Genomic DNA, 12,574 nt, shown 5'->3' with positions numbered 1-12,574 from the left:
ATAACATTTACGTAATGACATCCACGTGGGGCGAACATATCCAAACATTAACATCAGTTTTGCGTAGGTTACGCTCACATGGCCTCACTGCCAAGCCGAAGAAATGCTTCCTTGGGTATAACAAGATTAGATATCTTGGACTGATACTTTCTAATAACTCTCTGCAGCCTCTCCCCAGTAAGATCAAAGCTTTATTAGAATTTAAATTCCCCAAAACCAAGAAGCTCATGCGTAGCTTTCTTGGTTCTGTAAATTTTTATGCACGGTTTATCCCGAACCTTACTGATCTTACAGGTATCTTATCCAACTTCCTTAAAAAGTCTGTGAAGGAACCTCTTGAACTTTCCGACGTAGCTCGGGAAAAGTTTAATGAGATTAAAAGTATCTTTTCGAAAGACCCTATACTTAAGATTCCAGATATTAATAAAACATTTTGTTTAACCCTTTGAGGGTTTTGGTCGTACTAGTACGTCTTACGCGTAGGGGTTTTTGTCGTACTAGTACGCATAAATTCTAGCGGCCTCAAATCTCGCAGGAAAAGGCTGATAAGCCTAGATGTGAGAGAATGGGTCTGTGTGGTGGGTGTGCGCAGTAGGAAAAAATCTGGGACCCAGTGGTGCATTGTGGGAATGCCATCATAGTACACAATTTCCACCGTGCCCTGAGGTAAGAAGTTCCTCACTCCTCGGCGAATTGGGACACTTTTGTTCCCCAGTGACAGTTCTAATACAGATGGAAGTGACAGTGAAGATGAGTTTCAAGGTTCTGGTGAGGTTTTGACCGAAACTAATGACCATAATATGGGTAATAGTGAGGAAAACCCAGACAACCCACAGCCTTCCACCTCTGGTGCTGGGCCGTCGTTCAATTGTACCAGAATCAAAGAGGAAACTCCTATTTTCCAAAATCCCAGACTCAGATGTGAGCATTGGTGATGATAATGATAGTGATTATGAACTACAAGCTCTTCAAACTTGTTCCAAGAATGGAGGAGGAGGAGGAGGAGGCAGAGGAGGAGGAGGCAGAGGAGGAGGAGGCAGAGGAGGAGGAGGCAAGAGGAGGAGGAGGCAGAGGAGGAGGAGGAGGAGGAGGAAGAAGAAGAGGAGGAGGAGGAGGAAGAAGAGGAGGAGGAGGAGGAGGAGGAAGAGGAGGAGGAGGAGGAGGAAGAAGAAGAATACGTAATGATAACAATAATACATAATAATAATACATAATAATACATAATAATAATAATACATAATAATAATAATACATAATAATAATAATACATAATAATAATAATAGGTAATAATAATAATATGTAATAATAAATGTTCACCCATGACAGTAACAAGATAAGGGGAGATAACATCTGATAAGTGCTGACGTTTGATGAGGGTAAATGAGGGTAGAGCTGATGCCAAAAGATGAGATGAACATCGCCCTCCCTTTGTTTTTGCTGGTATACTAACATTTCTGTCTGTCTATTTGCCTGTCTGTCAAGCTCCCTGTCTATCCATCTAGCTCTCTGTCTCAGAGAGCCACAAGACTGCGTCATCACTTTTACTCACATCTTCAAGCAGAGTATAGCACTTTGTCTGGGTTTCTTGGGTTATCCTAGGTAATTTATACTATGTATACTTGTATTTATGTGTACCTGTGAGACAGAGATAGACAGACAGATAGAATGAGGGAGAAAGATAATTAGATAAAATGGAGGAGGGGAAGCAGCATCCGACCCCATTGTTTTGACAGGCCGGAGGGGGAAAGAGTAATGAGCCAATATGTCACTTTGACAGCTGCCGACTCCTTGTAATTTACACTATGGATGAGGAGGAGGAAGAGTAGGGGTAAGAGGAAGAAGAGGAGGAGGAGGAAGAGGAAGAGTAGGAGGAAGAGGAATAAGAGGAAGAGGAGGAGGAAGAGGAATAGTAGGAGGAAGATTAGGGGGAAGAGGAGGAGGAGGAAGAAGAGGAGGAGGAGGAAGAGGAAGAAGAGGAGGAGGAGGAAGAGGAGGAGGAGGAAGAGGAAGAGTAGGAGGAAGAGGAAGAGTAGGAGGAAGAGGAAGAGGAGGAAGAGGAAGAGTATGAGGAAGAGTAGGGGGAAGAGGAGGAGGAGGGTGGAACACTAGTACACTGGTACTGGTACACTAACATTTCTGTCTGTCTATTTGTCTGTCTGTCAAGCTCCCTGTCTATCTGTCTATCCGTCTAGCTCTCTGTCTCAGAGAGCCACAAGACTGTGTCATCACTTTTACTCACATCTTCAAGCAGATTATAGCACTTTGTCTGGATTTCTTGGGTTATCCTAGGTAATTTATACTATGTATACTTGTATTTATGTGTACCTGTGAGACAGAGATAGACAGACAGATAGAAAGAGAGAGACAGATTGAAAGAGATAGAATGAGGGAGAAAGATAAAACACCATTGTGTATGACACCATGTTTCAGAGTTCCACAAGCTGCAGAACTAATAGGAATATGTTCAGTGACTGTATATTGGTATAATATATTATAGAACAATAATAATAAACAATGTTTTGTATTGTTTGTTTTTGTAAACAAGTTTTGTAAACAATATATTGATAATTATGTTTGTGTGCTTATTGTGTTGTATACAACGAGTGTATATATGTACATTGCACCTTACTTTGGTCTCATAGGCCACATAAGTTATGTGAAAAAATAAAATAGTGAAAAAAACAACAAACCTTCAAATACAAGTAAACTAAAGTTTACCGGGTGAGCGGCAGTCGCCGCTGTTGCCATACGCGGCTCATTTTCTGCAAACTTCATGCATCCATATCTCCGTAAGTATTGATGTTAAATTTTTTTTGTTTATCCTATAATGTTTAGAAAAAAAAAAACTATTTTTTCATAAGAAAAAATAATTTTTTTTTTTGAAATTTGGCCGACCCTGAGAACGAGTTTCGGAGAGGGCCTGTCGACCCTCAAAGGGTTAAGAACTGATGCCTCCAATACTGGCTTAGGTGCAGTGCTACTACAATACCATGATGGTACTCCCTTCCCTGTATGCTTCCTAAGCCGGAAACTCCTTCCCGCAGAAACGAGATACTCTACCATAGAAAAGGAATGTTTGGCCTTTGTGTGGGGTATCTCCAAACTTAAATTTTATTTGCTGGGAAAAGAATTCATTTTAGAAACGGACCACAAACCTTTGATATATCTAGAAACTTTTAAGGGAACCAACAGTTGCCTCTTGAGGTGGACATTGGCACTCCAGGCTTTTAAGTTCCATATTGTGTATATCAATGGTTCATCCAATTATTTCTCTCACTGGTTAAGTCGTGACAGTCAGTAGAAGATTTCTTGCCTTACGCGACTTCCACATGTTAGAATTTTTTCCTCGCCTATTCTTATACTCCTTGACTATAAGTCTTGGTATGGGGGAGTGTAAGGGAAAAGTTCAATAGATAGGAGTAAAGAGGGAGTACATACTAGTAACAATAGTTTCATTGCCGGCTACTTGTTAAGGTAGGGTAAGTCAAGCTCCCGCTATTCCCGCCTTTTTTCCCCTCCCCAAAAGTGAAAGTTTCATTGCTGGCTACTTGTTAAGGTAGGGTAAGTCAAGCTCCCGCTATTCCCGCCTTTTTTTCCCCCACCCTGAAAGTGATAGTTTGACTGCCGGCTGCTTGTTAAGGTAGGGTCAGTCTAGCTCCCGCTATCCCTTCCCCTCCTTCTTCCCCCCCTCCCCCCCCCGAAAGGTGACGTGTGGGGCTCCGGTCCAAACAGTAATCACTAGACTCACAGCTCCCAGCACTACTGTAAGTACATGCCTGCCTTGTATTCTAGTGGATTTATTGGTTGAAAGCTTCAATTTTGACCAGTAATAAACTTAGTCCTTTCAGTCTTGCCCTAGGTTGACTGTTGTATAATCACCACATCTTTTAGGTATTGTACTTATCATGGAGAGTGATTTCTTAAGCAGTGGGTAACCTGTTTATCTTTCCAGCTTGGATGACAGAGAGGGTCACCTGCCAATCAACGAGCAGAACTGATGGAGATGGACTAACGTCCTGAGACTTTCCCTTTTTGGATTTAATTACCTGTGCACCTGTAAGAAATTGCAGGACGTAACCCCTCATCATTGCAGTGGTAAAGGACCTGCTTTCCTGTCTTTGGGATATAATACTCAAGGCTATTCTGTGAAGAACTAGCCAGTGGGTTGTAACCAACACCTGCGAATCCCCCCCATCATCGGCAACGGCTACGATTTCAACACTCAAGTGTCACCAACACCAGACACCCCTATATATATTAGCGTTGAATTCAGTTATCATTTATATTTTTCATTTTTCATTTTCTTTAATGTAGGATTAATTTATTTTTTTTATTATTATCACACTGGCTGATTCCCACCAAGGCAGGGTGGCCCGAAAAAGAAAAACTTTCACCATCATTCACTCCATCACTGTCTTGCCAGAAGGGTGCTTTACACTACAGTTTTTAAACTGCAACATTAACACCCCTCCTTCAGAGTGCAGGCACTGTACTTCCCATCTCCAGGATTCAAGTCCGGCCTGCCGGTTTCCCTGAACCCCTTCATAAATGTTACTTTGCTCACACTCCAACAGCACGTCAAGTATTAAAAACCATTTGTCTCCATTCACTCCTATCAAACACGCTCATGCATACCTGCTGGAAGTCCAAGCCCCTCGCACACAAAACCTCCTTTACCCCCTCTCTCCAACCTTTCCTAGGCCGACCCCTACCCCGCCTTCCTTCCACTACAGACTGATACACTCTTGAAGTCATTCTGTTTCGCTCCATTCTCTCTACATGTCCGAACCACCTCAACAACCCTTCCTCAGCCATCTGGACAAGATAAGATAAGATAAGATAAGATTTCGTTCGGATTTTTAACCCCGGAGGGTTAGCCACCCAGGATAACCCAAGAAAGTCAGTGCGTCATCGAGGACTGTCTAACTTATTTCCATTGGGGTCCTTAATCTTGTCCCCCAGGATGCGACCCACACCAGTCGACTAACACCCAGGTACCTATTTGCTGCTAGGTGAACAGGACAACAGGTGTAAGGAAACGTGTCGAAATGTTTCCACCCGCCGGGAATCGAACCCGGGCCCTCCGTGTGTGAAGCGGGAGCTTTAGCCACCAGGCCACCGGGCCACTTCAACAGTTTTGGTAATCCCGCACCTCCTCCTAACTTCCAAACTACGAATTCTCTGCATTATATTCACACCACACATTGCCCTCAGACATGACATCTCCACTGCCTCCAGCCTTCTCCTCGCTGCAACATTCATCACCCATGCTTCACACCCATATAAGAGCGTTGGTAAAACTATACTCTCATACATTCCCCTCTTTGCCTCCAAGGACAAAGTTCTTTGTCTCCACAGACTCCTAAGTGCACCACTCACTCTTTTTCCCTCATCAATTCTATGATTCACCTCATCTTTCATAGACCCATCCGCTGACACGTCCACTCCCAAATATCTGAATACATTCACCTCCTCCATACTCTCTCCCTCCAATCTGATATTCAATCTTTCATCACCTAATCTTTTTGTTATCCTCATAACCTTACTTTTTCCTGTATTCACCTTTAATTTTCTTCTTTTGCACACCCTACCAAATTCATCCACCAATCTCTGCAACTTCTCTTCAGAATCTCCCAAGAGCACAGTGTCATATTTAAGTGTTTTATATTTTCTATATAATAAAGTGTTTATGTTTGTCTGTTATTATTTCTTTTTCTATTCACTAATTTTCCTGAGGAGGAGCCAGCCTTGGTAATACTGTCTGAAGTTGTTACAGGGCTGAGTAAGCCTTCACAACCATAGGAAAAAATCTAGCGAACAAAATACCAAGCTCAAACACCCGTCCATTAGACTGCCTCATAGGTACCTACCCAAATAGGCTATTCCTAGCTCCAACGAACCCTCCAGAAGTCTCGCTCATCAACACCCTTAAAAACACAGCAGGAGACATAAACAACTTGCCTGCTTTTATGTACAAAAAAATCTTCTCAAGTATTGTCACCAATTATTGCAACACTAACAAATCCATTGAATCATCTACCTTTCCAACAATCCTCAAAATAGTGAGGGGTCACTCCGATCCATAAAGGTGACCAAGCTGACTTGAATAACTATAGACCAATATCTAACTTACCACTGCTCTCTAAAATCTTTGAAAAATTAATTCATAGACGGATCTATTCCTACCTCGTCTCACACAACATATTAAACCCTTGTCAGTTTGAATTCAGGAATAATAAAAGCACAAATGATGCTATCATACACATCCTAAAACTAATATATACCGCACTCGAAAAGAAAGGAGTCCCGCTGGGCATTTACGTAAAGCTTCTGATACAGTCGACCATGAACTGCTGTACTCCAAATTAACGCACTATGGTATCAGAGGCCACTCCCTCAACTACCTAAAGTCATACCTTAGTAGCAGAATTCAATATGTGTGTGCAAATGGTTCAAACTCTTCCACCCAACCAATCACAGTAGGAGTCCCACAGGGAAATGTCCTTGGACCACTCCTCTTTCTCATCAATGTCAATGATCTACCAAATGTATCACAGCTACTCAAATCCATATTATTTGCAGATGACACTCCATACGTCTTCTCCCTCCCAAACCCTGTCATATTCGCCAACACTGTCAATGCCGAATTGCAGAAAATATCTGCCTTGATGATGACTAATAAACTTACCCTGAATACTGATAAAACCTATTTCATTCAATTTGGAAACAAAGCTGCAAATGTTCCACTTAACTTAATGCTAAACGGATCACCAGTCACAAGACTCGCAGAGGGAAAATTCCTAGGTATCCACCTTGACAGTAGCCTTAAGTTCCAGACACATATACAACAAATCACCAAGGAAATCTCTAAGACTATAGGCATACTATCCAAGATATGGTACTACGTTTCACAATCAGCTCTCCTGGCACTACCATTCACTCATATACCCTTTCTCACATATGGAATTTGTGCATGGGGATCAACAACATTAAATCACCTAAGACCTCTAATAACCCAGCAAAGGCAGCAGTCAGAATAACAAATTCCCACTCCCGCCAGCATACTCCACCAATTTTCAGAAGTCTTAATCTGCTCACCATTAATAACATCCATACTTATTCATGTGCCTACTACATACACAGAACAATACACGCAAATATAAACCCTCCACTCAAACTTCTCCTCACCAACCTTAACAGGACACATGACCATAACACGAGACACAGATCTCTTTTTGATATACCTCATGTCCATATCACACTGTGTAAAAACTCTATGCACATAAAGGGCCCCAAAATATGGAATTCATTACCAGAAGATACTAAAGTAACCCGGTCTGAAAATCAATTTAAGACTCTTCTCAAAAGCCACTTAATCACCCTAGACTAAATGCTCAATATTCAGTACTCCTATACTCAATACGTATTCCCATATCATAATTTCAATAATTACTTTTGAACGTTTTATCCATTGTCGACAGGAATGTAATTGAATCGTTGTTTCACAAAAAACATTTTTGAATATATGAATATATCTTTTGTCTTACATAAATTAGATTCACTTATAATTAACAATCTACTGTACAACTATGATATAATTAATAATCTACTGTACAACTATGATATAATTAATAATCTACTGTACAACTATGATATAATTCTTAGTGTTAAGTAGTCAGTAAGCCAATCATGTTAAGTCGGCCCATAATGCCTAGGCATCATAGAGGCTCTCTTTGCATTGAAACCCATTATTGTAAATACATAATCTCAATGTACCATTTGCAAAGACATAAATAAATAAATAACAATAGTATGCTCCTCACTTTGCGACAAATTCGTTTACTGATGTGGTCTTAGGAATGGAAATCTGTCGTTAAGTGAGGAGAGGCTGTATTATACTTCATTGTTTCTTTGTGTGTTTACAGGTCGTGATGGAAGTCGAGCATTTGTAACTGGAGACTTTACCGAGGAGGGTCTTACTGATGATATCTCTGGGCTGTCAAGTTCAGATTATATTGGTCTTGATGAATGGGTCAAATTCTATGAAAGTGACTACAAGTATGTAGGTAAGTATTGCATCTGGAAAAATTTTCCTGTCTTGATTAAAGTATGCACTAATGATTAGTGTTTTATTAGTTAATGTTGTAGTGTTTCATTCATTGTAAGTTTTACATTAATTTTTTTTATTAGACACCAGATACATGTAATCCTTATTATACAGTTATAAGAACATAAGAACATAAGAATGTAGGAACACTGCAGAAGGCCTACTGGCCCATACGAGGCAGGTCCTTATCAAAACGACATCTACCTAAAGCTACTCAAGAAATAACTCCCGTACCCCTTGACACCAATCAAACCCAGCCCCTCCCACTCATAAGAACATAATAAGAATGTAGGAACACTGCAGAAGGCCTACTGGCCCATACGAGGCAGGTCCTTATCAAAACGACATCTACCTAAAGCTACTCAAGAAATAACTCCCGTACCCCTTAACACCAATCAAACCCAGCCCCTCCCACTCATATATTTGTCCAGTCTCTTCTTAAAGCTACCCAAGGTCCTAGCCTCTATCACCCCATAAGAACATAAGAACATAAGAATGTAGGAACACTGCAGAAGGCCTACTGGCCCATACGAGGCAGGTCCTTATCAAAACGACATCTACCTAAAGCTACTCAAGAAATAACTCCCGTACCCCTTGACACCAATCAAACCCAGCCCCTCCCACTCATATATTTGTCCAGTCTCTTCTTAAAGCTACCCAAGGTCCTAACCTCTATCAGCCCACTGGGAAGACTGTTCCACGCATCTACAACTCTGTTAGAAAACCAGTACTTACCTATGTCCTTTCTAAATCTAAATTTATCCAACTTAAATCCATTATTCCTGGTTCTTACCTGGTTCGACACCCTCAGTACTTTATTAATGTCTCCCTTGTTTATGCCCGTCATCCACTTGTACACTTCAATGATATCTCCCCTCTAATTTATCATTTGTAAGATTTTTCTTTATGTATAATCACTGATGTATTAGTGAACAATTCTGCCATATAACTTGTTATTCAGATATACATCTCATAGTGCAGTCTATTAACCCTTTCAGGGTTGAGAGGTTCTTTCCTAAACTTGTTCTCGGGGTTGAAAATTTTTCGGAAATTTTTTTATGAAAAGATGGAGAATCTTTTCCCGATCATAATGACACCCTAAGTAAGAAATTTGATGGAAAACTTACAGAATTATGCTCTCACGAAGTTAGCGATCTCGACAATGTTTACGCATCGGTGATTTTGCCCACTTTGAGCCCTATTTTCAGCCAATTCCAGTGCACTAGTTGACAAAAATCATAACTAATTCGCTAGAACTCCATTTTTTCTATCGAATGAGTACAGAAAACCACCCATTTACCGATTTCAACTGTCCAATAAAGTGGTCAGAAATTAGCAATTTTGCCAATTTCACACAAATTTCAAAAGATGCCAATTTCCAAATAGGGTCCAGAATAAACAAGACAGACATTCCTGGCACTAAAATAGCATTTCCTCTGTTCATTAGTCACGTCCCCAGGCCCCTCTTACATTTCTGTTGCTTTCCACTTTGAATTTTTATTCTCACAAAAAATAGATCTACTGTTATGCAGACTACTGCATTAGTGTAGAAATGGTATAAATAATATCAGTGCACTTGTGAAAGAATATTAGACTCACCAGTTGACGTGTATTGGACGCATGGCATGATTTGTTTATTTTTTAACTTTGGCAAAAATCGAACGTTTTTGCTACTTTGAGCTCAATTTCAAGGTACTTTTCATTGTGAAACCAATCAAAATCATCTCAATTTCTGTAATATGTCTTCCATTCTATAAAATGAGACCAGGAAAACTAGAATACAGCCATAAATACCATACGAAAATACAGTGCAAAGTTGCTGTTTTAAACCAAAAACACGGTCAAATTTTTTTTTCTCATTATGCACTGTGTGCTGCAGGATTTTTTTATACTGCGCACTCTGACCTCATAGACCCATTCTTTCATATGTAGGCCTACCAGCTTTCTCTTGCTAGATTTGAAGGCGCTAGAATTTAGGCGTACTAAAAAAAACCATACCACGGACGGGATTTGAACCCGTGGTCTGAGAGTCTCAAAACTCCAGACCATCGCGTTAGCCACTGGACCAGCTAGCCACAATAAGATTCGTCCAACTAGGTATATTTCTACACCATAGGAAGGTTAGCATAGGCACCACTGTGACCACAAATGCAAGTTTTTACAGACGAATCTCCAGCTAGCGTGGCCGTGACGAACTCTAGCTCAAGTCCCTTCAAAGCCGTTAACATGACTCACGAAATTATAATGACATGATTGCAAACAAACCATACCACGGGCGGGATTTGAACCCGCGGTCAGAGAGTCTCAAAACTCCAGACCGTCGCGTTAGCCACTGGATCAGCTAGCCACAATAAGGCTAGCTGGTCCAGTGGCTAAAGCGACGGTCCGGAGTTTTGAGACTCTCTGACCGCGGGTTCAAATCCCGCCCATGGTATGGTTTGTTTGCAATCGTGTCATTATGATTTCGTGAGTCATGTTAGGCGTACTAGTACCCTGGTGCATAAGCCGTACTAGTACATCGGAAACTCTGAAAGGGTTAAGCAGTCCTGGTGAATGTTGTGTGTATTCCCACGACAAACTAACACATGTCTTAACTTTCCAACTAGGGAGTTGAGGGAGCCAGGATAGATTTTCTTCATTATTAAGTTTTGCAGGAATAGTAAGCCTTGTGGTACATGTTTCTTCCCTGCTTCTGTCTTACTCATTCCTTGTATTGCAGTTATTTTCCAGAATAGCATTGAATCCTTAATCTGTGGGAAACTTGAAAAGAACCCCATTACGGCAAAGTTTTGAAAATAATTTTTTTCTAACAGATTTAAAGTCAGTTTTTCTAATTGAACTTGATAAGGAAAACTGAAATCAATGGACAACCTTTAGTTTTGTGGTGTGTTGAAGTTGGCAGAAAATGATCACATGTCAATTCCACTGGCAAAAATGCTCATTTAAATTTTCCTATTATTTACGCCAGATTTTTATCATTTTTTTTATGTCTAAAGCTATGTATATTACAGACCCCTCACCTAGCAACGTACTTGTTTACCGACACCTTGCACTTACGGCAGGAATTTCTGACCAATATGCATACCTATGCAATGTATATTAGAGCTGATTTTCTCTATTCTGTTTATTACATTACTAGTACACTGGAACTAAAGTTGAAACGTCCTAAAGTCGAAGCAGTATTTCCCATAAGAAATAATGTAAATCCAATTAATCCGTTCCTGCTGTCAGGAGGCATGACACTGTTATCATCTCTATGGCTTATTTATCTATAACAATTCATCTAATATGACACAATAAACAATATAAATAACATAAAAACCTGATATACGTACACTCTAGTATGAATGAAATATGTATGTCATTATGTATGTGGTGGCGGGGGAGGACGATGATCAGGGGCATTCTTGCTCCTGCTATATATTCTTCCTCCTTCAGATGTGTTAGTATAAGAGAGAACGGAGTTTGTGAGGCAAACTGCATTAGATTACTTATTTCGTAAGAAAACCATAATGTACAAATAAACTGGTGTACGTACATCATTTACAGTGGACCTCCGGTTATCGTAATTAATCTGTTCCAGAGAGAGTGACTAAACCCGAATCTGATGATATCTGAATTCATTTTCCCCATTAGAAATAATGTAAATCCAATTATTCCATTCCAGACACCTGAAAGTATTAAACCTTTGACTGTCAAAGGGCCCAATCCTGAAGTGTCTCCTGGTGTCGCAAAATATTCTAAAAAAAAAAATTATTTTTTCTTATGAAAATGTTAAGATTATTTTTCTGATTGTTTTAGTCCCCACAATTTTTTTTTCCCATCAGTACTTACCGAGATATAGAGTCCTGAAGTTTGCTGAAATTGATCTGCGAGCAGCAACAGCGGCGACTGCCGGTCACCCGGTAAACTTTGATTTACTTGTATTCGATGGTTTCTTGTTTTTTTCACTATTTTATTTTTTGTGGCCTGTGAGACCAAATTATTGTGCAATGTTCAAATATACACTCGTTGAATATAACACAATTATAACAAAAACACTCGTATCATTATAATGTTGCTAAAACTTGTTTACACAAACAAACAATATAAAAAATTGTTTATTACAATTGTTCTATAATATATATACCTATGTACAATCACTGGACACTTTTCTAGAACTGCTGCAGCTTGTGGAATTCTTTGAAACATGGGTATAAGCACAAGGGTGTTTTACACTCCTCACACATAAAACGAGTGTCTCTGCGTTTTTGTGGGCGTTTTGTGGTATGTCCACAGACAAAACACCTCTTCTGAGCATTTTTCTTGGCAGTAGTAGCAGGCAGTGGTATGGGGTAGTGATCACCAGGCCTCAGACGAGAGGACATGTGTTGATAATTTCGTGGGCGCTGGTCTATTGCAGGTGTTGTTTCTTGGTACTTGAATATTATTTGTCTGATGACTGACAAACAAAATTCACCGTATTT

General features: G+C 40.1%; 1 protein-coding gene across 1 annotated transcript in view; it reads left to right on the top strand.

The window, feature by feature from the left end:
• LOC138853474 (neuferricin) overlaps positions 1-12,574 on the top strand; it is an 86,562-nt gene that overhangs the window by 37,868 nt on the left and 36,120 nt on the right. Inside the window, exon 2 of the mRNA XM_070090246.1 lies at positions 7,927-8,067. Within this exon, the coding sequence (XP_069946347.1) occupies positions 7,927-8,067 (141 nt within the window). The remainder of the gene's footprint in view (positions 1-7,926; positions 8,068-12,574) is intronic.

This window comes from Cherax quadricarinatus, chromosome 31 (assembly GCF_038502225.1).
Source record: "Cherax quadricarinatus isolate ZL_2023a chromosome 31, ASM3850222v1, whole genome shotgun sequence".
In the NCBI taxonomy this organism is placed as follows: domain Eukaryota; kingdom Metazoa; phylum Arthropoda; class Malacostraca; order Decapoda; family Parastacidae; genus Cherax; species Cherax quadricarinatus.
This window is presented reverse-complemented; position numbering and strand designations above follow the sequence as displayed.